The sequence below is a fragment of the Aotus nancymaae genome, unplaced genomic scaffold (genome assembly GCF_030222135.1).
Source record: "Aotus nancymaae isolate 86718 unplaced genomic scaffold, 86718_ANA_hifiasm-v0.15.2.pri h1tg000004l, whole genome shotgun sequence".
Lineage (NCBI taxonomy): Eukaryota > Metazoa > Chordata > Mammalia > Primates > Aotidae > Aotus > Aotus nancymaae.
The window spans coordinates 65,145,166-65,171,357 of record NW_026988415.1 but is presented as its reverse complement, the minus strand read 5'-3'; the positions used below and the strand labels follow the sequence as shown (position 1 = coordinate 65,171,357).

Here is a 26,192-nt window from a genome sequence, read left to right as displayed (position 1 = left end):
CTCCTCAGCAAATGCAAAAGAACGGAAATCATAAAAAACAGTCCCTCAGACCACAGTGCAATCAAATTATAACTCAGAATTAAGAAACTAAATCAGAACCATACAACTTCATGGAAACTGAAAAACTGGCTCCTAAATGTTGACTGGATAAACAATGAAATGAAGGCAGAAATAAAGATGTTCTTTGAAACCAATGAGAATGAAGACACAAAGTACCAGAATCTCTGGGACACATTTAAAGCAGTGTCTAGAGAGAAATTTATAGCAATAAATGCCCACCAGAGAAGCAAGGACAGATCTAAAATTGACACCCTATCCTCAAAATTGAAAGAGCTGGTGGAGCAAGATCAAAAATACTCAAAAGCTAGCAGAATACAAGAAATAGCTAAGATCAGAGCAGAACTGAAGGAGATAGAGACACAAAAAATCCTTCAAAAAATCAATAAATCCAGGAGTTGGTTTTTTGAAAAGATCAACAAAATAGACAGACTGCTAGGCAGATTAATAAAAAATAAAAGGGAGAAGAATGAAATAGATGCAATAAAAAACAATATAGGGGATATCACCACTGACTCCACAGAAATATAAGTTACAATCAGCGATTACTACTAATAACTCTATGCACATAAACCAGTAAACCTGGAAGAAATGGATGAATTCATGGACATTTGCACCTTCCCAAGCCTAGACCAGGAAAAAGTTGAAACTTGAACAGACCAATAACAAGGGCTGAAGTTGAAGTAGCAATTAATAGCTTACCAACAAAAAAAGTCCAGGTCCAGACGGGTTCACAGCTGAATTCTTCCAGATGTACAAAGAGGAGCTGGTACCATTACTTCTGAAACTACTCCAAGCAATACAAATAGAGGGAGAACAGATACTTTACAAAAAAAGACATACATGAGGCCAACAAACATATGAACAAATGCTCATCATCACTGGTCATTAGAGAAATGCAAATCAAAACTACATTGAGATACCATCTCACGCCAGTTAGAATGGTGATCATTAAAAAATCTGGAGACAACAGATGCTGGAGAGGATGTGGAGAAATAGGAGCACTTTTACATTGTTGGTGGGAGTGTAAATTAGTTCAACCATTGTGGAAGACAGTATGGTGATTCCTCAAGGACCTAGAAATAGAAATTCCATTTGACCCAGCAATCCCATTACTGGGTATATATCCAAAGGATTATAAATCATTCTGCTATAAGGACACATGCACATGAATGTTCATTGCAGCACTGTTTACCATAACAAAGACCTGGAACCAACCCAAATGCCCATTGATGATAGACTGTACAGGGAAAATGATGCACATATACACCATGGAATATTATGCAGCCATCAAAAACGATGAGTTTGCGTCCTTTGTAGGGACATGGATGAACCTGAAAACCTTCATTCTCAGCAAACTGACACAAGAACACAAAATCAAACATTGCATGTTCTCAGTCATAGGTGGGTGTTGAACAATGAGAACACATGGACACAGGGAGGGAAGCACTACACACTGAGGTCTGTTGGGAGGAAATAGGGGAGGGACAGCGGGGGGTGGGGAGCTGGGGAGAGATAGCATGGGGAGAATTGCCACATACAGGTGAAGGGGAGGAAGGCAGCAAATCACACTGCCACATATGCACCTATGCAACAATCTTGCATGTTCTTCACATGTACCCCAAAATCTAAAATGCAATTGAAAAAAAAAACAAATAGAGGGAATCCTTCCCAAATCATTTTATGAGACCAACATCATCCTGATACCAAAATCTGGCAGAGACTCAATAAAAATAGAAAACTTCAGGCCAATATCCATGATGAACATAGATGCAAAAATCTTCAATAAAATACTGGCAAACTGGTTGCAACAGCACATCAAAAAGCTTATCCACCATGATCAAGCAGGCTTCATTCCGGAGATGCAAGTCTGGTTCAACATATGCAAGTCTATAAATGCAATCTACTACATAAACAGAAACAAAGAAAAAAACCACATGATGATCTCAATAGATGCAGACAAGGCTTTGACAAAATTCAACAGTCCTTTATGCTAAAAACTCTCAATAAACTAGATATCGAAGGAACATATCTGAAAATAATAAAAGCTATTTATGACAAACCTACAGCCAATATCATACTGAATGGGCAAAAACTGGAAGCATTCCCTACGAAATCCAACACTAGACAAGGATGCCCTCTGTCATGACTCCTATTCTATATAGTATTGGAAGTTCTATCCAGAGCAATTAGGCAAGAAAAGAAAGATAAAGTGTATTCAATTAGGAAAAGAGGAAGTCAAATTGTCTGTATTTGTAGATCACATGATTGTATATTTAGAAGACCCTATCATCTCACCCCAAAATCTCCTTAAACAGATAAGCAACTTCAGCAACGTCTCAGGATACAAAATCGATGTGTGGAAATCACAAGCATTTCTATACACCAATAACAGACTAACAGAGAACCAAATCATGAACAAACTCACATTCACAATTGCTCCAAAGAGAATAAAATAACTAGGAATACAACTAACAAAGGATTTAAAAGACCTCTTCAAGGAGAACTACAAATCACTGCTCAAGGAAGTAAGAGAGGACACAAACAAATGAAGAAACATTCCATACTCATGGTTAGGAAGAATCAATATAATGAAAATGGTCATACTGCCTAAAGTAGTTTATAGATTCAACACTATCCTCATCAAGCTACCAATGACTTTCTTCACAGAACTAGAAAACAACACCTTAAATTTCATATGGAACCAAAAGAGACCCTGCATAGTCAAGATAGTCCTAAGCAAAAAGAAGAAAGCTGTGGGCATCACGCTACTTGATATCAAACTACACTACAAAGCTACAGTAATCAAAACAGCATGGTACTGGTACCAAAACAGAGATATAGACCAATGGAACAGAACAGAGTCCTTGGAGGCAACACTACACATCTACAACCATCTGATCTTTGACAAACCTGACAAAAACAAGCAATGGGGAAAGGATTCCCTGTTTAAAAAATGGTGTTGGGAAAACTAGCTAGCAGTGTGCAGAATGCAGAAACTGTACCCCTTCCTGAGACCTTACATTAAAATTAACTACAGATGGATTAAAGACTTAAACATAAGACCTAACACCATAAAAACAGTAGAAGGAAACCTAGGCAAAACCATTCCAGACATAGGCGTAGGCAAGGACTTTATGACCAAAACACCAAAAGCATTGGCAACATAAGCCAAAATACACAAATGGGACCTAAGTAGGCTCCAGGGCTTCTGGACAGCAAAATAAACAATCAATAGAGTGAACAAGCAACCAATAGAATGGAAAAAAATTTTGCAATCCACCCATCTGACAAAGAGTTAATAACCAGAATCTACAAAGAACTAAATCAGATTTACAAGAAAACAAACAAACGAACACATCCAAAAGTGAGTGAAGGAAATGAAGAGACACTTTTCAAAAGAAGTCATATATGAGGCCAACAAATATATGAAAAAATGCTAATCATCACTGATTATTAGAGAAATGCAAATCAAAACATTGAGATACCACCTCATGCCAGTTAGAATGGTGATCATTAAAAAATCTGGAGACAGCAGACGCTGGAGAGGATGTGGAGAAACAGGAACACTTTTACACTGTTGGTGGGAGTGTAAACTAGTTCAACCACTGTGGAAGACAGTGTGGCACTTCCTTAATGACCTAGAAATAGAAATTCCATTTGACCCAGCGATCCCATTACTAGGTATATACCCAAAGGATTATAAATCATTCTATTATAAAGACACACGCACATGTATGTTAGTAGCGGCACCATTTACAATAGCAAAAACCTGGAACCAACCCAAATGCCCATCGATGATAGACTGGACAAGGAAAATGTGGCACATATACACTATGCAATACTATGCAGCCATTAAAACCGATGAGTTTATGTCCTTTGTATGGACATGGATGAATCTGGAAAGCGTCATTCTCAGCAAACTGACCCAAGAACAGAAAATCAAACACCACATGTTCTCACTCATAGGCGGGTGTTGGACATTGAGAACACATAGACACACTGGGGTCTGTTGGGGGAGCAAGGGAGTGGCAATGGGGTGGGGTGGAGAGGTCGGGGAGGGATAACATGGGGAGAAATGCCAGATGTAGGTGACGGGGGTATGGAGGTAGCAAACCACATTGCCATGTATGTACCTATGCAATAATCCTGCATGATCTGCACATGTACCCCAGAATCTAAAGTACAATTAAAAAACAAAAAAAAGTTTGTGAAAAAGTTTTGTTGGTAATGAATTGGAACATCAACCAGTGAAGCCAATTGCTACTGAAATTTTCTTTGCATGTTTTTTTAAATCCTAACTTTGTCTCTTTACTTATTATATGTCCATTCATATTTCCATTTACCTCGATTCAGTTTAAGTAATTTGTACATTTCTAGAAATGTGTCCATTTAGTCTATGTGGTCTAAAATTTTGGAATACAACTGTTTATAATGCTTCCTTGTGATAATTTCTTATTTCTTTAAGGTCAGTATTAATATCTGCTCGTTCATTCCTGATTTTAGTAACATGAGTTTTCTATATTCTCGATCAGTGTAGCCAAAGACTTGTCAATTTTGTTGATTTAATCAAAGAATCAATGTTTGTGTTCCTTTTTAATGTAGTATTCTTCCACCATGAATTTCCTTCAACCATAAGTTTACTTCAAGTTTCCTGAACTTCGTAAGTTTTGATAAGTTGTGTTTTCATCTTTGTTCATCTTATTTTCTCTTATAATATCTTCTTTAATCCACTGGTAATTAAGAGTGTATTGTTTAATTTCCACATGAAAAAAATTCCAAATTTCTTTCTGTTGATGATTTATAATTTAAAATCATTGTGAATCATCAACATATTTTATATTATTTTTAATTTTGTTAAATGTATTGAGGCTTCTTTATGGCCTGCTATATGGTCTACTTGCCACATATTCCATTGGCACTGGAAAAGAATGTACAATATATTTTGTTGTTGTTCAGTGGCATGTTCTATAAAGCCCTCTTAGATCTAGTTGGGGTATAGTGTTGTTCAATTATTCTGTATTCTTCTTGATCTTCTGTGTACTTGATCTTTCCATTGCTGAAAGTGAGATATTGCAGTCTCAAACTATTATTGTTAGATTGTCTTTCTTTCTTCCATTATATAAGTTATTGCTTAATGTATTTTGTGCCTCTGTGTATGGTGTGTATATATTTATAATAATAAAATCTTACTGATGGATTAATCATTTTATCATTATAAAATGTACCACAGTAATATGTGATTATTTATTTTAAAAATCTCAGTAATAGGTGCTTATTTATTTTGAAATCCATTTTTGTCAATGTTAACATAGCCACTCCATCTCCTTATTTTTGGCTATTGTTTTAAGGAATATTTCCATCCTTTTACTTTGAACGTTTTTGTGTCTTTGAATCTACATTTGTCTTATAAACGGCATATATTTTAACTTTGTTTATAATTCAGTCTTATAATCTGTGACTTTTGATTGAATTATTTAATCAATAATATTTAATGTTATTGACATGCTTTATGTTTTCATGCAAGTTTGCTTTTTTGTTTCTATATGTGTCATGACTCCTTTTGTCCTGCATTCCTCTTCTGCACAGACCATACTGTTTTGGTTCAGACTCTAGGAGGAAATTCCAATGGTGCCTTATGCCACTTCCCCTTCCTGTACAACAACCACAATTACACTGATTGCACTTCTGAGTGCAGAAGAGACAACATGAAGTGGTGTGGAACCACACAGAACTATGATGCCGGCCAGAAGTTTAGATTCTGCCCCATGGCTGCCCACAAAGAAATCTGCACAACCAATGAAGGGGTCATGTACCACATCAGAGATCAGTGGGATAAGCAGCATGACATGGGTCACATGATGAGGTGCACGTGTGTTGGGAATGGTCATGGGGAATGGACGTGCATTGCCTACTCACAGCTTCGAGATCAGTGCATTGTTGATGACATCACTTACAATGTGAATGACACATTCCACAAGCGTCATGAAGAAGGGCACATACTGAACTGCACGTGCTTCAGCCAGGGTTGGGGCAGATGGAAGTGTGATCCCGTTGACCAATGCCAGGATTCAGAGACTGGGACATTTTATCAAATTGGAGATTCATGGGAGAAGTATGTGCATGGTGTCAGATACCAGTGCTACTGCTATGGCTGTGGCATTTGGGAGTGGCATTGCCAACCTTTACAGACTTATGCAAGCTCAAGTGGTCCTGTCCAAGTAGTTATTTTGGCTTGAGTGGCTATTTTCTGTGCAACTTTTTCATTAGTTTAATAATTTTAAACTATATTTTTGAAATTTTTTAGGGATTGCTTTTGGGTTTTGAATATATAGATTTACTTATCAAAATTGACTTCATATTTACATTAACATAATTCCAAAACACTTACATTTTGATTTGATTGTAGTATTTATTAGTTTTGTTGTCTTAGGTAAGTCACTTTTCTCCCATTCATTTGAGAGACAGACTGTAATTTTAGATCGCATATTAACAGATTTTCAAACCTTTGAACAGTTCAAAAGCCACACATTTTGTTAGCAAGGTTGGTTAAATTGTAGTGAGAAGTTTGCATCATAAAAGATAGAATCCTTATATTTGCTCATGAACAAGATGATTTGGACAGAGTTCTGAGTGCACAACCAAATGAAGATATGATTATAACTATTAGCCTAGAAATTATCAAAATTAATGGAAGCATTATTAGCTGTGTGAGCTTCAGAAATTTACTTAACTTCTCCATGCCTTATTTTTCTCAAGTATAAAATAGGAATAACAGTAACTACATCATGGAGTTGTGCAATTTGGTAAATAAATATATATAAGGCACTTAGAATAGTACTTGATATGTAATAATGCTGATAAAATATTTTCTACTGTCATTATTTTTATTGTTACCTTGAAGTTTTTCTAACCTATGCCAAATATGCAAAGTTCCTGGGCTTTTTCCAAAGTTCTTTGGTAAAAATGTTTATTTCTATTGGTCTATGTCTCTGTTTTGGTACCAGTACCATGCTGTTTTGATTACGGTTGCCTTGTAGTATACTTTGAAGTTCAGCAGTGTAATGTCTCCAGCTTTGTTCTTTTTGCTTAGGATTGACTTGGCTATGCGGGCTCTCTTTTGGTTCCATAGGAAGTTTAAAGTGGTTTTTTCCAGTTCTGTGAAGAAGGTCATTATTAGTTTGATGGGGATAGCATTGAATCTGTAAATTACTTTGGGCAGTATGGCCATTTTCATGATATTGATTCTTCCTAACCATGAGCATGGCATGTTTTTCCATCTGTTTGTGTCTTCTTTTATTTCCTTGAGCAGTGGTTTGTAGTTCTCTTGAGTAGGTCCTTTACCTCCTTTGTTAGTTGTATTCCTAGGTATTTTATTCTCCTTGTAGCAATTGTGAATGGGAGTTTGCTCTTGATTTGGCTGTTTGTCTGTTATTGGTGTATAGGAATGCTTGTGATTTCTGCACATTGATTTTGTATCCTGAGACTTTGCTGAAGTTGCTTATCAGCTTAAGGAGATTTTGGGATGAGACGGTGGGGTCTTCTAAATATACAATCATGTCGTCTGAGCAACACCACACATCTACAACTATCTTATCTTTGACAAACCTGACAAAAACAAGCAATGGGGAAAGGATCCCCTGTTTAATAAATGGTGTTGGGATAACTGGCTAACCATGTGCAGAAAGCAGAAACTGGACACCTTACACTAAAATCAACTCCAGATGGATTAAGGACTTAAACATAAGACCTAACACCATAAAAACCCTAGAAGAAAACCTAGGCAAAACCATTCAGGACATAGGAATAGGTAAGGACTTCATGACTGAAACATAAAAAGCAATGGCAACAAAACAAATGGGACTTAATTAAACTTCAGAGCTTCTGTACAGCAAAAAAGCAGTCATCAGAGCAAACTGGCAACCAACAGATTGGGAAAAAAGTTTTGCAATCTACCCATCTGACAAAGGACTTATGTCCAATATCCTCAAAGAACTAACAAACACAGATTTACAAGAAAAAAACAAACAAACACATCAAAAAGTGGGCAAAGGATATGGACAGACACTTTTCAAAAGAAGACGTATATGAAGGCAACAAACATTTGAAAAAATGCTCATCATCACTGGTCATTAGAGAAATGCAAATCAAAACCACATTGAGATACCATCTCATGCCAGCTAGAATGGCGATCATTAAAAAATCTGGAGACAACAGATGCTGTAGAGGATGTGGAGAAATAGGAACACTTTTACACTGTTGGTGGGAGTGTAAATTAGTTCAACCATTGTGGAAGATAGTGTGGTGATTCCTCAAGGACTTAGAAATAGAAATTCCATTTGACCCAGCAATCCCATTACTGGGTATGACTATAAATCTTCCTCTTATAAAGACACATGCACGTGTATGTTCATCACACTACTGTTTACAATAGCAAAGACCTGGAATCAACCCAAAGGCCCATTAATGATAGACTGGACAAAGAAAATGTGGCACATATACAACTTGGAATACTATGCAGCCATAAAAAATGATGAGTTAGTGTTTTTTGTAGGGACATGGATGAACTTGGAGACCATCATTCTCATGACACAAGAACAGAAACTCAAACACCGCATGTTCTCACTCATAGGTGGGTGTTGAACAATTAGAACACGTGGACACAGAGAGGGAGCATCACACACTGAGGTCTGTTGGGAGGCTAGGGGAGGGCCAGTTGGGGGGAGGGTGGGGAGGGATAACATGGGGAGAAATGCCAAGTATAGGTGATGGGGGGATGGAGGCAGCAAACCACCTTTCCATGAATGTACCTATGCAACAATCCTGCACGATCTGCACATGTACCCCAGAATCTAAAGTACAATAACAAAAAAAAAAAGCTTATTTTTCTATAACTACCAGCTCCACTTCTAGCAATGAAAACTTGTTTTCTAAGCTGATTCAGTTAGTGAGGAAAGCTCATTTGTTTGATAAAACACTAGGAAGTAAATGTAATCCAGTATGAAGGACGCACTAAAAATCTTCTAGGGAATTTGCTTGAAAACAAATTTTATGCCCTTTCAGAGATCTAGTGCCCTAAATTAGTTGATTGGGTACCTGGCCATGTGATGCTTTTTTTTCCATTGAAGTAAAAGAAGATTGCATAAAAAAGAAATGAATGTAGGATCCAGGATTTTGCCTTTCTTTGTTTCCTGAAAGACTTCAATACATCTGCTAATTAGAGGTTGCAGTGAGCAGGTATCACACCACTGCACTCCAGCCTGGGCAACAGAATGAGACCCTGTCTCAGATGAAAAAAAGACATCCACTAATTAATACAAAGTTAGTAATTAACTGGCTCCCTTTCCCTAGAACATGGTCCAGGTACTGTGTTCATTTGAAGACTATCAGAATTACCAAAACTGTTAGCTGGACCTGTATAGGCATGGTTAAAATCCTTTGGTTACATTTATACTGTTTCTAGGGAACCTAGCATAGTGCTGAATCACTTGCACTATGGGTGATTTCACCCAGTCCTTTGATTTTGTTGGCAGAAAAAAAAATTGATTTGGGTTTGAAGTGTGATGGTCCCAAGCATCTGGCTGTTCTTAATCAAATGTTTATATTTCCAGTTGAAAATTAGTTATATTTCAGTTACTTTCTTTTCAAACAGATATAAAATGAAGTGCATATTCCCCTAGATAGTTCTGAATGCACTTTTTAAGCTGCATATTTATTTCCTCCCCCAGTAGCATGGACATCAACAAGTCAATGAATGTCTTTTTTTTAAAAAAGGACATGTTGAGTTATGTTTTACATATATAAATTGGCTGATTGAAAAGAGCCCTGGGAAAACTTTATTTTCCCCCTTCCACCTTACAAATTTTGGAGCAAGCAAAACTCTAAGGTTTGCAGCAATAAGTGAGGTAAAGGAAAAGGGGATTGTAGTGGATAAACCTTAGTACTTTGTTGTTAGTGGGTTTTTTTTTCTTTGTGTGTATTCTTTGGCCTAAAATAACATCTTGATGTAAATTTGTTTAAAAATTGGCAAAATGATACATATTTTCAGCTGGTAAGTAAAAACAGTCTAGTTGTTGCTTTGGTTCGTAAAACAGAAGGTCAGGGAGAATAATTTTTGCCAACATCACTATCAATTTTGGATTAAGCAGATATGAATCCTATTCTCTTGGAGTTTACAGTTGTGAGAGATCAATGTTAATAAAATTGTCACACAAACAAATTACACAACAGTATGTAAAATATACCAGTAAAAAATGTAATACATGAAAGGCCCATGATGCTATAGGACATATAATATGTGGATATGACCTAAACTAGGGGTTAAGGAAGGATTCCCTGAAGTCATGATTATTGGGATAGGATTTGAAGGAGGAATAAGAATTAAATTGGTGAAAGGAAGATTAGGGAGGGAGGAGAGTGTTCCAGGCAGAGGAAATAGCACTTAGAAATATCTGTGGTATGAGAAATCCTGTCTCATTCTAGGGGCTGCAGAGGATCAATGAGGCTAAAACTCAGAGGAAGGGAGGAAGACTGATGCTAAAAGAGCATGTGACCCAGTGGCATTGTAAAAGATCTGCTACATTGGTAAGATTAATCAGAAAAGTACTTGTGTCTTTGAGGGAGAAATGAAGACAGAAGAATTGGAAGACTGATGGGTATTAACTCAAAGAGGAGAAAGGTAGTGAGCTGATCATATAGACAGACAGTGATCATGACTATAGGTTAACCCTTCTATCACTATAGTACATTCAGTTGCTACAATAAAGTACTCCTCCCAAAGGCTTTTCTCCTTACCCTTATTTTCCCTTTATAAACTGGTCTTCCTTTCACCTACTCTCACTTCACATCTTCTGCATTTGATCACTTGGTTCTGGTCACCTAGAAAAATATCCCCTTCCATTCCTGATTTATTTAATACTGAATCATCCATCCAAATGTAGCACAAATGCTACTTTTTCTAGGAAATCCTCCTGGCCCTATCTGTGGGACTTCATCACCATCCTCTGATCTATTACAGAACTCAATCTCCATATAGCTGCCTTTTTTTTTTTTTTTTTTCAAAATTTTCCTTTGGTATCCCACTTTTTTCATATGTCCTTGTGTCCCTGCCTAGACTGTGGCATACTACAGGTCAGAGATTGTATCTTTCTCTTGTGGACTGACAAATGCACCAAGTGCTGGTCTAGGATGAGAGTTGATAAAAGACCATTTATAAAGACACAGACAATGTCAGCAACTGACAGAAATAGACATATTTGAGATAAACAGAGAGAGGAATAAAAGGAACAGAGGTTGGGGGTGGAATGGGGAAGAGAAAGCAACAGAGAAAGTGGTTTTATTTTAGAGACAGTCAGAGGTAATAGGGCTCGTGTCAGCTTCACACTAACTTGTTTACTGGCCTTCACTGTTAGTGAGAGCAGCCACAATAGAACTGAAGAAATAGGGAAATAAACAAGCCTAAAACATGTCCTACTTGGGAGGCAGCTTAATTACACAAACTGTTTTGAAGCAGATAGAGGATCCCCCAAGACTCCAGGGGCTCTGCTCTGCCAGGAGAAAGAAAGCACCTTATCCCTGGTCAGAGAATTTCATTCCAGAGAAGGGGGAGGGGCTGCTGTTGTTGTTGGTGTTGGCAGTGGGTGGAGATAGACTAGAGAAGGCTTGCAGGGGCGGGCTGGCAGAGGGGAAGGGCCAACAATGAAGTTACAGATGGATGAGTGGGTTTCTGCCACAAAATCAGATCAAGGAGAGGGAGGGGAAGAGGAAAATATAGGGAGAAAAAAAAAAGTGTGAGTGACCAAGGCAGTAAACCTGTAGGAAATTAGAAAAGAAAAACTTGCCATGAGGGAAGTAGGAGGAGGTGAACAATTGCAGATAACTCTCTATTATAAACAGATTGCATCTGTACTATTTATTTTGTTTTTTAGCAGAACTCTGAAATTCTCCTGGTAATTAGATTTACTCTGAGGCAGTTATTTAAGAGTTATTTAAGAAGTGTAGACCCTCCTTTTGCTACAAAACACTCCCTAGTCCTTGGAAGGTGGGTGTCAGGCGCTCTGGGACCCTAGTACATCTCTATCTGAGGGCATGTATCTGGCTTAAGTAAGTGAGTATAGTATTAAATTTTAATTTATATTTTTGTTGTGGTGGGAGTTTGAATTTTGCACAGTGTGATAGGAATATATTTATGGTACCTTTCATTTTTGCGTTTTCCTTGCCTTCTACTTATTATTTTCAATATTATTGGTGTAATTATTTTAAACAAGTAGGAGCGAACATGTTATGCATAATTGAAACACTCCTCCTCGTTTGAAGGTTTGTCTCCTCCTCTGCAGTCTTGCAGCAAAGACAGGCACACAGGCTTTCTCTGTGGATTAATTGGTCAGGAAAGACACTTTTTATATTGTCAAGTGGCACTTAAGCCATTAATTCTTGACTGTGAAACTGCTTTTCCTGGGCAATGCTCTTTAAGGAAAAACTTTTTCAGTCCAGTGACTGGTGACTAAGGGAACGATGGAGCACAGGGGATTGGGCGGGATCTAGACTCCTAATAATGCCTCCTTATCCAATGAAAAGCATTTCCTATTGAGACCCCCAAGAGTTCCCCTGGGCCTCGGCTCCAGCTCCAGCTCAGACTTCAGGCCTTTTTGTGTCCTGTTTGCTGAAGGCATGCGGGCTACAGCATTCAAGAGAGCCGGTCGTTAACAAAGGGAAAGAGATAAATGTAAATAAGCTCACATTTTCAGAATGAGCGGTTTGCAGTAAGAAGCTGCGGCAGCCCAGAGTCTGCTACTTTAGACTGGGCTAACCTTTCCCTGAGAAAAAAAAAAATGGATAAAAATATGCACTTCCAAAGGGCGAGTTGCCCATTTACATGTTTATTAGCTAATTATCTACAGGCATCAGCACATTCTCTCATCTAGCACACTCTTTCTTGGGGTAAGTTTCTCTTTGAGAAAGATTTGATTTTGGCGTTTGGGGGTGGGGGAATAGCATAACAAACTACAGTGGAAATACTGATGCTTTGAGAGTTTAAGGAAAGAAGTGAGACTTCAACTCTGAAGTACTGAACAAGGATCTTCGTGTTGAATGGTAAAAAACAAGAATTTCCATTGTTTTGGCAATAATATTGTTTCCGTGAAAGAGATACAGGATTTTCAGGCTGCTGTTTCATGTAAACACAGTTGTTCTAAAGAGCTAATTTAAAATCACAGTGTGGAACAACTTAGAAAGTATGTTGACTTGTTTTGTGTTTCTTTGGTTTACAATTTATTGTGAGATAACGTGGCTTGTATTATGATGAGGTTTCTTCTAGTAAAACTTTACATGACATGTCTTTGATGCTTAATTGATTTATGGAGAATGTGACATTTGCTATATTGAATAATTCATGAACTTGCCTATAAAGGAAGAATCATGTTTGAATGAAAAACTAATTCTGTCATAAACCGAATTTGCTATTACATGTAAAATTAATTGCTGTTTGCCATACAAATGCATCAATGTGACATCTTTAAATTCTCTTGTTGTATATTTTAAGTATTTTCAGTAAAAGGATCTTGTTGAGTTATAAATACTTATTTCAGTTACTTTTTAAAAGGAAATTCAGCAATGTAATTTATCATTATTTCAGTGTGGAAAAGTCCAGATAAATTCAGTAGTACATTTCAGAGCTTGGTGAGGTTATTCACTTTGCTACCTTAGCAAATTATAACATCTTTCTTTTTCTTGACTAACATGAAGACAATAATAATAACCTGAGATTCAAATTATCCAATGGCTTTACAACACGTTTATTTTTCAGAACAAAATTCCAAACATCATACCCCATCAACATAGATTATAAAATCCTTTGCCTTGTCACAGATGAAAAGTTGCACTCTTGCCAAGAAGGATGAGTTCACCTGATAAACTTGATGGCATCTACATTCTGAAGCATCTCCTGCCAATTAGAGATGGGAATGAAGCCTTATTGGAACAATCAGGCCGGTCTTTCAGAATGTGTGCTCTCTGCAAGTTAAAGGGAGAACCTAGAAGATGCCTCACAGCAACATTCAGGCCAAGCTTAGCTAAAACTTGATCTCAATTGCCTTTGTGAGAAAATGCAGTAAGAATTGTTGCCCTTGCTGTGGTGTGGTCAGCGGCTAATTGTGCAGTTGTCTTTTGTCTGTGTATATGGCCATCATATATAGTCTGCCCTTGGCCTTCTTGATGGGGGAAGAAAAAAACCTGTAATTTGTTTGTGAATATTGGAGATCGGGAGCCTGATGAAAGGTTACCTACCATGGTAATCCAGCCTTACTTTAAGTGGATAAATAATCAGTTATCAGAACAATGCAAAGGGTAAATGATCTAATGATTCTACATGGCTAAGTCCTGAAGTATGCTGATAACCTCACGTTCTGAAGGCTGAAGTGACCAGTAAACAGGTGGGAAGGGTTGAAGACTGAGACCTAAACAATTAGAGTTGATATGCCTGCTGAAGTGAGCAGGACAGAGGATGAGGAAAGTACGGGAATTTGGATATTAGTGGCATCTTTCTCTGTGATTCTTAGCTTCTGGTATTAATACTATTTATTTCTAATTTTTAAATAAATTTAGAAATCATTTAATTAAGTCTAATAAAAATGAATGGCCATCCTTGCAGACATTGAGGAAATAAAAAATGTTTTACAGTGGTGAATGTAAGCAGGTGAAAATAAATGGTGGAAAAGAACAGCTAGTAAAGCCACCAGCATGACACTCGTTGAAGGTTGCTTTTCTGTCAATCAAGACCAAAGGTTAAAGGAGAAGAGAAACTGAGACTCAGAAATGGACTGTGACTTACTCTCACAGAGCTCGTGATGGGGCTGGGTGTGTTTATACTTAATTAATATCAACTATAAAAAATTCTGGGTATTTGAACTTCCCAGTTTGCTTGAATTTTGAATAAAAAGTTTTCTATATAATCTTTATCAACTGTGAAAGCATAAAATGAAGAAATGTTAATGCTTCTATCTTCCTTCAAGATAAACCAGTAAAATAATATTCATTTCATTCCAGGAATACAGATCTCTGGAGGAGTGTGAAAATCAACTCTCCTTAATATTAAGGTGATCTCAATATATCTTAAATTATCTAATCATTTTATTTATTTTGGTTTTTTAGTTTATAGAAAAATCATTTTGGGAGAGTTGTAATACTATTTAGCAGTTTGCTTTATTTTAAGCTACCTCTGTTTAGAAAAGGATGAGATGTAACAATAGTGTAAGTCTGGAGCTAGCAGATAATTCTACTTTACAGGTAGAGGCACTGTAATGGGTAAAACCTAAACGCAGTTGCTATTTGTAAGAATTCCATTGCAGAGTAATTCTGGTTCTATTCAAATATTTTGTGCAGAGTTTGAATTAGAGATGTTACAGACATGCTATATTGGGTAGGTCTGGGACATCCTGGTAAAGGTGCAGTGATTGTCAGTCAGTGTGCTAATACCCAGTAATTGAAGCCTTGATTATATCACTGTAGTTCAGGGGAGAGAGAAATTGTGTGGGCTGTAGGTAAGAGACAAGACAGTGGAGTCTTCACCTGTTATTCCAGTCATCTTTCCTCTTCCCTTATTAAGGATCCTGCTCAATAGTAACAGTTATGGCCAAGAAAAAAAAGACTTAATGTAAATTTGGGCCAAAACAAAATTCTCCTTTGTTTTCTTATTTTTAATGTAATGCATTATCTTATGGAAGTGGGGGAAATATTTTTATGCCTTTTGTCACTTATTATCGTTAAATGATTATAGGTTACCACATATGGATTTTATGCTTTAGTGTTGAGCCAGTACTACCAATAAAATATAGCACGATAGTGACAGGTTGGAAAATACATTGTTACATGCAATTGTGTAATAATGAAATCCAATCCATGTAAATACCATTTTAAAATTAATTGGTTCTCATTTACTCTGCTTTATATCGTATAATACTTTTTTCTATTGTATGATCTTTTATAAGATCATTTTATTGAAGGTATACATTTTATTGAAAATCTATCAGCTCTCTTTATGGCACACTATTATGACTATTTCTATTTCACAGCACCCATTGGAGGAAATCTATAACTACAGTGCCTCCAGGAAGCTAATTGTTTATTCCAGTCTTAGATAAAATTGGTGCCAACATTTGGTTCGAACTAATGTGGTGAGTCCTACCCTCCTGATAATAACTTTCTCTACAAATTCCTAATTTAATTGTCCAACTTTTGTTGTAAAAATAGTTCCAACTTACTAAAGAGTAAATGATTGTAAGACCCAGAAAGGATGGAGGAATTGTAATTTGTTGTAATTCAGGCAATTTTGATGTAGATGAATGTTGATTCTTTAGCTCAACCCCTCTCTGCCATTGGGATTTACCTTTAGATGTGGGAGACGTTTTTATTGCTATTATCAGGTTCAGTGTTGGTGTATGTCACATGAATTCGTGTCCAAATTGATAACTGATTTGGCTGCTCAAATATAAGGAATAATGCTAAAATCCTGGCTGGTATATATGACCCTTACAGAAATTGGAAATGAGTTCTTTTGGGAACACCCAAATATTTTCCCAAAAGATCTGGGGCTTCTGCTGAGATGAGATATTGAGTCTCAAGACTCAAGACAATTTCATAATATTAGGTTGAGCAATTTATCTGCAGTTGTCTTACTCTGTAACTAAGTACTAGGGAAAATTTCACATTAGTGGGGCTGATGCAATCTTTGGCCCCATCATGTTGAGCACCAGACCACATTACTCCCCGAAGATTGGACTGCGTTTTCAAGTGAAGTGTTAATGAGAGACTGAAGTGTTTTTTTTTTCTTTTTTGGTGAAAACAAAACAAAACAAAAAATCAAGTTAATCACTGAGAATAGGATCTTATCAAATTGAGGCCCATGTCAGTTTCCTGTTTTCCTCAAATAAAATGGAGGGACAAAGCAGCCTTAATAATCTTAGTGAAAACCAGATAAGATACAGATACGCCACTTTTAAAAGAATGTTTCTTGCATCAAAAGTAAAAGAGGTTGATGTAGATCAATTTCCTAACTCTATTCTTGAGTGAAACATTTATCTACAGTTTCCTCCATATGGAATGCCATAAAGTTAGGTTTTGTTTTGAAAACTATTATGAAGCATCAACCAATGCATATGAATATTGATATAAAACCTGTATGATTATGACCTGTGTCTGTGACTTGACCTAAAAAATTTCCTTAAGGAGGCTTATCTGTTAGAAATCACTAATTTGAGAAGCAACAGTCTGAATATATTCCCTGTTGCTCCAGCAGGATTGTTTTGAGTTGTATTTTTCACAACATTTGTGTATTTTTAAATCTATTTCACTGCTAAGTATCTATAGGTAAGAACACAATGGATTTCATCTTCGTCTGAAAACTATTGTATCAGCTTTCATTAGCTTTGACTAGAGTCACAAGGAAATGCTCTGGAGATGAGAAGCACTCTGACCTGGCCTGCGCTCATGGAGCAAAGCAAAAACAATACTCTGCATTCAATACCTTATCTTCCTGAGTTCTGGACTGTCTTCAGTAGGGAGCAAAAGCAAGTTAGCTTTTCTTGTTTTTTTTAAAAAAAGTACATGGGAAAAATTTAATAAATGTACAAGATCAATTTCAAGAAATTTTAAAATATGATTTAAAGTACAAACAATCCTTAAAATTAGAAAACACACTATTTTGTGATAGAAAGACTGCACATCATTACACATCACAAAATGATTAATTTTACAAAGTTAATTTATAACTTTAATAGTATTGCAATAAAAATACAATTTGGCTTTTCTTTTTAAAATAGAGAAGATGATTCTGTAGTTCACATTGAATTATTAAAAAAATTAGGAAATCTTCAAAAAGAAATTAGTGTGTACAGGTAGAATAGAAGGTCATTGGAGCAGGGATCTAGTTATAACTCAAATAATTATGCACATTTATTTATTTTGATTTTATTTTGGGATGGAATCTCACCCTGTTGCCAGGCTGGAGTGCAGTGGTGTGATCTCGGCTCACTGCAACCTCAGCCTCTGAGGTTCAAGCCATTCTGCTGCCTCAGCCTCTCGCGTAGCTGGGACTAAAGGTGTGTGCCACCACACCCAGCTAATATTTGTATTTTTAGTAGAGACAGGGTTTCACCATGTTGGCCAGGATGGTCTCGATCTCCTGACCTCGTGATTGGCCTACCTCGGCCTCCCTAAGTTCTGGGATACAGGCATCAGCCACTGTGTCTGGTCAATTATCCACATTTAATACATCACAAAGTTAGACCTCAAATCAGTGGGGAAACATGGACTATTCATTAACGGGTGTTGGGATATCTGGGTAGCCATTCAGGCAGAATAAAATTGGATAAATGTCTTCTAATTTACAACAGAATTAGTTGCAAGAGGACCATATAGTAAATGAAAAGAAAAAAGAAAGAATAAGTGTCCTAAAAAGAGTCATACAGTTGCCAACACAGCCTTACCTACTCTGCTCCCCGCCTCTTCTATCTCCTTATCTATTTTCACCATAATTCAGTCTACACTAACCACAGTGGCTTCCCTTGAACACATCAGGCAAATTCCCAATGGAGGCAACTTGCTCTAGGTGTTGCATTTGCCTGGAGTGTTCTTCCAGATGTCTGTTTAATCATCTCATCTCTTTTAAGTGTCTTGGTCTCCCTTTCTTTCTTTTTTTAATTGTACTTTAGGTTCTGGGGTACATGTGCAGATCACGCAGGATTGTTGTAATTATCTCAATAGATGCAGAGAAGGCCTTCGGTAAGATAACTTTTCTAGGGTACTGGGAAGTTTAAGTTTAGCACTTCATGAAGTGAAGTGATTTGATTATTCAAAATTATAGGGCTAAAAGGCTAACTTTACTTCTTCCAGGAGCCTTAAAGACCCCAAAAATGGTATACCTGTATTTTACTATCATTAGAAATTTAAAAAGGGAGCAACTGTGGCCACTCTGAATTAGCTCCATGTGTAGATCAAATTTAAAAGCTGAGGGTCAGATTTCTTTTTGGTCAACCTCCAGGGAACTTGCTTCCTGTCCAGTGTCAGTAAAAATGCAGCTACCCAACAATGTCTGACACCCTTAGGTGATTAATTGTTGGAATAATTGGCAGTAGAGTTTTGCAGAAGATAGTAGTTTAATGCTTATTGCAGTGGAAGATGTAATTAACTGCATCAGCATATAGTTTTCCTTTTTCATCTCATCTGAAGCTCAAGTGTTGGTCCTTTGCCTCCATTTAGTGCACAATATGTTGGCTATTGAAGAGGATTTAATAGTTAGAAACATGGTTTCTTTTAGTCAAAAGAAAGGAAACAGTAAGAAAAGAGGCAAATATTAATTCTTCTTCAGAATCATCTCAAGAGCCAAATGCCTCTCTGGTTTTTAAATCATACCTGTATAGGAGATATTACCTTGGGGGCACACTCCTGGATTGTCCTGTTTGAGTAAATCGTGTAGTTAAGGCTGAAACTCAAGTTGGGGGCTTTCTGAGGTACAAGGTATACATGACACTAGAAGGGTGTGTTTCTAATGTGAACTTCAGGGTACCAAAAAAGACAGAGATATAAATTTACAGTTGTTTCAGGAAGGGAGAACTAAACAAACTTATATAATATTTCTCTGTCGTTAGGTAGGGACGAATACTGGCAAGCTCATAAAGCTATTCATAAGCCGTGTTGAATCTTCCTAGCTTTAGCTGTGAGGCTTAGGGGTAAAGTTTATTCAAGGAAGAGAAAGAGTATAGCCAAGTTACAGAGTGAACCAGTGTCTGAGTCAGAAATAGAACTCCTTGCTTCTAATGCTGTGTTAAGTCCCAGCACCACACCCTCACTTCTAGACGGCAAAGGTGGTATGTGTTCAAGCAAGGGGAGCTATGAATAGGGCCATAGTGGCAGTTTTCCCATGCCCTCTCTTCAGGATTGAGAATGTAATCCTTTCTTGTCTGTGCTTTCTCTCCCACAAAGTTTGATTACTCAGAGCAGCAGAGCAGAAGTGGCAGGCATTTGCATACTGCTTGCTGTGGGTATAGTGTATATGTTCCTGGGAACATAAACTGAAGTGAGGGGATGGATATGTTAATTAGCTTGACATAATCACCTTGTGGTATACATATATTAAAATATCACGTTGTACTTGCATAATTGTAGTACAATTATGATTTGTCAGTTAAACATAATGCAAATAAAAAGTAAAATAAAATGATTGAAATAATAAAAAATCTGAATGGAAAACTCGGAAGACCTATTTGAAATGTATCAACTTGAGAATCACAAAACAATATATAGCAAGTGAGCTAGAATCATGCTGCATAAAAGGATCTCTAGTGGGCAGACTGGAGGGACTTTGGACAGAAGGGAAACGGCTTCTATTATAAATGCATTTTCCAAATAAAATAAATGTACTGGCAGTACTTATTGTAGAAGGTAAGTGCAAGCCTATAATAGTGAATAAAGCCTGGCTTTAATGTTAGAGGTTTTGCAGTCCCATAAATTCTGTTTTAACTCTTAGTTTTATATTTTTGGACTCTTTGGTGACCTACACCTTACCCATGTTCATTGCAATACTATAATATTGCATTTACTGTGTTGAGTGTGAGCTTTCCTGCTCCTGCAACATACTCTTGTAGTACCTTTAAATATATGGTAGATGTTCAACAAAGTACTTGTCAAACCAAATGGAATGTGCATGTTTTCTTCCAATCTGGGTGGACAGAATATCTTATTGTGCAGAAATCATGGATGGAAGGCAAATTTGATTATTTGTTCCATCTTGTCTCTGATAGGAGGAAAGTATTTTCTACCGGCCCCTAGTGTCAGAGTGGTGAACCCTTGCAGCCAGCAGGCCTCCTGAAAAACAAGTCCATGGGTGACAGAAGATTCATTGACTTCCAATTCCAAGATTCAAATTCAAGCCTCAGACCCAGGTTGGGCAATGCTACTGCCAATAATACTTGCATTGTTGATGATTCCTTCAAGTATAATCTGAATGGTGCTGTCTACAGTGTTGTATTCATCCTGGGTCTGATAACCAACAGTGTCTCTCTGTTTGTCTTCTGTTTCCGCATGAAAATGAGAAGTGAGACCGCTATTTTTATCACCAATCTAGCCATCTCTGATTTGCTTTTTGTCTGTACCCTACCTTTCAAAATATTTTACAACTTCAACCGCCACTGGCCATTTGGTGACACCCTCTGCAAGATCTCTGGGACTGCATTCCTTACCAACATCTATGGGAGCATGCTCTTTCTCACCTGTATTAGTGTGGATCGTTTCCTGGCCATTGTTTATCCCTTCCGATCTCGTACTATTAGGACTAGGAGGAATTCTGCCATTGTGTGTGCTGGTGTCTGGATCCTAGTCCTCAGTGGTGGTATTTCAGCCTCTTTGTTCTCCACCACTAATGTCAACAATGCAACCACCACCTGCTTTGAAGGCTTCTCCAAACGTGTCTGGAAGACTTATTTATCCAAGATCACAATCTTTATTGAAGTTGTTGGGTTTATCATTCCTCTGATATTGAATGTCTCTTGCTCTTCTGTAGTGCTGAGAACTCTTCGCAAGCCTGCTACTCTGTCTCAAATTGGAACCAATAAGAAAAAAGTTCTGAAAATGATCACAGTACATATGGCAGTCTTTGTGGTATGCTTTGTACCCTACAACTCTGTCCTCTTCCTATATGCCCTGGTGCGCTCCCAAGCTATTACTAATTGCTTTTTGGAAAGATTTGCAAAGATCATGTACCCAATCACCTTGTGCCTTGCAACTCTGAACTGTTGTTTTGACCCTTTCATCTATTACTTCACCCTTGAGTCCTTTCAGAAGTCATTCTATATCAATACCCACATCAGAATGGAGTCCCTGTTTAAGACTGAAACACCTTTGACCACAAAGCCTTCCCTTCCAGCTGTTCAAGAGGAAGTGAGTGATCAAACAACAAATAATGGTGGTGAATTAATGCTAGAATCCACCTTTTAGGCATGTGAATTGTGTTCAGGTCCAGATATGGTTTCTCCTATAATTTTTCCTATGCTATAAACTAAAGATTTGAAGCTAAGATACTGAGAAGAATGCATCAAATCCAGTCAGATGCATTTGTTTGAAGGTATACTGTACATTTTTATTGCTGTTTTGTTCAGTAATTATAGGTCAAGTCTAATTACAACAACCAAGATGGATTGCCAAACTCTTCTGCTTGGTTGGAATTTCATTGTATCACATTATGCAGGTGGCCAGTGACATTTGATAATATGGAGATGACTTTGAAACTTTCAAAAAGGTATTTCCAGTACAATGATATCTGGTAATTGGGTTGGGCCTATAAATATAGAACAAATTCAGGGATCTTTTTAAAAAATTGTGTTACTACTGATATATGCTAGGTTTTAAAAAATTTTTGAATTGTCGTTGAGTTTATTTTAGCACAAGAATATTTTTAGCCTAACATTATTAATACAAAATGTATCTAATTTTTAACATTGGTAAAATATGTTATGTGCATTTTGAAAACAGAAAATAAATTGTGTTGTCATGTATGTGGGTGGGAATAAAGAGAAAATAAACGGGATTTACACATTTATAATCATCAGCAGTATGAGTTTTTAAAACTTCATTGTTTTTACACTACATTAAAATTTTCATGTGAAACTTCAAAGCCAGAAAGCTGCTAAATATGTATCTGGCAGGTAAAAGCTGGAAAATTACTTAAAACAACAAAATGTCAATAAAAAAACTTGAGCAACACCACATTTTTTTTTTCTTAAAGTGTCAAATTATCTTCATTTTGGGATACTAGGTTCTATAAAATATTTATCCTCCATATTATATGTTGGAGCACAGCACAGCCAGAAAGGGGCTGCATTTGTGCTCAGGTCAGGAGCAAATTGAAAAAATCAAGTAATACAAAAATATTAAACTGTAAACTTGAAATATTTATTAAAACCTGAATTAATAATTTTTGGAGGGAGGAGTAGAGATATTTAACCAGAAAATACTTATTCTTTCTTATCAAATTTTGGAGCATAATATAGCCAGGAGCTGCTGTATTTGTGCCCTCAGACTGGAAGCTAATTAAGAAAAAAACAATACATAAACCAAACCAAACTAGAACAACAACAACAAAAAACAAAGCAAACAAAAAAACTGCAGAACCCCATGAAAAATAAAAATAAAAATAAAAAAACTCAAAAATAATTTGTAACATTTTTATTACCATTTGTTCAGGCTCTGTAAATTTAAAAATACTATGTTATTTGCATGAAATTGTGAAGCACAATGCAGCCACAAAGTGGCTAAATTTGTCTCCTGGTCAAGGACAAATTGTGGGGAAAAAAACCAAAAATGAAACTACTGTAAAACAAACAAGCACAAACAAACTTTAGAGATTGCATTTTCCGAGCATCTGCAAATCTTACAAAACACTATAACATTCATATGATGTTTTGGATTAAAATGCAGCTAGGAAGCCGCTAAACTGGCACCCAGTTTAAAAGCAATTAAAAACAGTATTTTAAAATCTACAAAAAAAGAGAAAACATTTTTTATAATTTACTTCAACAGAAACAACAAAGATCTTTAAAACTCTTACTATTTTAAAACGAAAGTGTGTATTTAAGAATATTAAAACTTGTAAATATAACTTCTGAGCTTGAAAGATGTTACATTTGTGCTCAAGTCAGAAGCAGTGGAAATAAACTCTCGCATACACACATACACAGCAGCAACAACAACAGAAACCAAAATTAAATGTTAAACCCTGAAAAACAACAAAGATATTTTAAATGTGCGTTAATCAATTTTTAAAATATTTGGATAACATGGCAATTTAAAAGTGCTAAGAATTTTAAAATAAAACTTCCAGGAAAAATGTATCCTGTAAGTTGCTTACCAGAAACTTGTGCCAGAAAGTGGTTAAAAAATTAAGACGCACAGAACAATAACAAAAAAAAAAATTCTAAATAAGCAAATTTTTATAACTCATAAACTTATTTTTCTTTCTGATGACATGCAGACTTAAAAATGGTAAGACTTTTAAGTAAAAATCTGTGAGCATAATGAAACTTTAAAAACTGTAAAATCTGTGTCTGGGTTAGGAACAAATTGAAAACCTGCTAAAACAACAGTAAAAAAATCTCAAAATTAGCATTACTTTTTCCAAATGAAAGTCCTAAAAGTAATTACGCATTATATAGTCTTATGAGAAAAGGCTATAGATGGAATACGTAAGGCATTAGGTTCAGTTAAATGAAATTAGGTTAAGTTCAGTTCAGTTGTTAGACTATATGGTAAGATCAAATTAGTAATAAAAGTATGAATAATCTTTTGTTTCTTTCAGTATTCATTTTTTTTCATTTCTTGTAACTATAAAATATATGTGAACGTTTTTGTGCCCTTGCGTCTTAACATTATAAAATTTTATGATTATGACACCAAACCATTTAATGGGATGTTAACTAAGTTGAAATAAAATATATTATTAAATGTTTCTTGTTGTGTAATTTCCATGTTTAAATTTTTTTATATTTCACATTTTTAATTTCCATTTTTATAGTTAATATAAATTGCTAATAATAAAAATGTCACATAACAATGTAACCAAGAGAATGTAATGCATAACTAAACGTAAAAGTGACTATGTTACATCAAAAGTAAAAGCAAATTTTCAGCTGTAATTGCAACTTGGATTTTAAATGTTTATTAAATGAAATAAAATATATTTGAATTATATAGCAGTTATATTTTGATTAATTATTCAACTTTATTTGTGGCCACTCAAAGGCATTGCTCCTTAACTTCCCTCCATCTTTTCAAAAAGGAATTATTAGAATATATTTGCTCTCAAATTAATTTCAGTGCTTAATTTCTGAGGCTATCTGAAGACTAATGAAGAATTGGCAAATGGCAAATCCCTGGGCAACTTTTTAGGGATCAAGATAAAAGACTAAAGACTTCCTTTCCTGATTTTTCTAACTTGAGTTTGATTTATTTGGGGTTGCTAGCCAAGCTGACTTCAAATTTCAATTTCTAGGATTTGACAAAGTATTCTAGGACAACAACTGGGAAGCCTGGGAAAAGAAGTTGGGGCAAATAGATCATCTGACAACAATAAGAAAAATGTGGAGCTAAGTGGTTAACAGATTAATACCAGGAACAGGTGATGGTTCTGAGGTAGCAAGACAGAGAGTTTCTGAATATCATGCTCATGCCTCTAACTCTCAGGGAAGGCCATGTTAGTATCTCAAGCACCATATAGTGCATTAGTTCCCCATGAGATGACAGCAAACTCTGCATTTTCTGATCATGACTAGCTTGATCAGCCTTAGGCTACATTTAAAATTAGAGAAGCTTTGTCACTAATGATGTCCTAGGCCAGGTCCTCAGAAACACAGGGACAGAAGCTGTTGGTTTCACATCTTTATATGCCCTCTTCTACCTTTTGTCTCCACCCCCAATCCCTGCATCTTATGTTTAATACGGTTTCCCAAACTTCATGCTCTCTACTTATTTTTCCTGTGGTCTTTGTGTTCTCCAACATCTCTTCCCAGCCTCTCCAGAAATATTGCTTCTTCCTGAACAAAAACACAACACATAAAGCTCTGGCAAGACAGTGATAGGCTGAACAGATTTACATTAAGGTGTGAATGATTGATCCCTCATTTTTCCCTCCTTGACTGTTTTTAATCTTTTTTGGTGTTTGCATCTTAGAAAAGGAGTCTGGTTAATTCAAATGACTGTCTGAAGTAGGATCAGGATGGGAAGAGATGATTGTCCTGATAAATGGTAAATCATCTCTTAAGCCTCAGCCTCTCTTGGCTTGTGGTGGAGCTTTTGCACTGCAGACTTTCTTGTCCTGCTCCCTTGAACTCATTTTGTGTTCCACTGAGATCAAAACATATACCACCTGTTCTAGACAGCCCTTTTTTTCAAAACCACCTGCAGTGACTGGGAGCTTGTGTTCTCATTTCATATAGGCATGGAATCTTTCCTCCAAATGTTTCCTAATTCTGGTGGATTTGGTGAAATTATTTATAAAATATGAAGCAGTTTGTTTATAATTTAAGAGCAAGTAACCAAAAGAGCACAGGCTACTGAGTCAAAAATCTCCACTGCATGCAGATTTTTAAGAACCG

General features: G+C 36.4%; 1 protein-coding gene across 5 annotated transcripts; it reads left to right on the top strand.

Moving 5' to 3' along the window:
• Positions 1-12,700: 12,700 nt before the first annotated feature.
• On the top strand, positions 12,701-24,789 carry LPAR4 (lysophosphatidic acid receptor 4). Of its 5 annotated transcripts, none has more exons than XM_064362866.1 (5): positions 12,701-12,996; positions 13,924-14,164; positions 15,100-15,149; positions 16,125-16,226; positions 20,850-24,789. In XM_064362866.1, exon 5 carries the CDS (start codon positions 20,929-20,931, stop codon positions 22,039-22,041), a length of 1,113 nt encoding a protein of 370 aa, XP_064218936.1. In that variant the 5' UTR covers positions 12,701-12,996; positions 13,924-14,164; positions 15,100-15,149; positions 16,125-16,226; positions 20,850-20,928; the 3' UTR covers positions 22,042-24,789. The 5 variants fall into 5 exon arrangements, 4 of the variants coding, with proteins under 4 accessions (XP_064218936.1, XP_012311168.1, XP_064218938.1 ...); XM_064362868.1 differs by lacking the exon at positions 12,701-12,996 and adding an exon at positions 13,047-13,149; XM_012455745.2 differs by lacking the exon at positions 13,924-14,164.
• The last annotated feature ends 1,403 nt before the right edge of the window (positions 24,790-26,192 follow it).

Bases quoted from the DNA above. Each gene is read 5' to 3' on its own strand.
- LPAR4 (XM_012455745.2), top strand. From the start codon at position 20,929: ATGGGTGACAGAAGATTCATTGACTTCCAATTCCAAGATTCAAATTCA.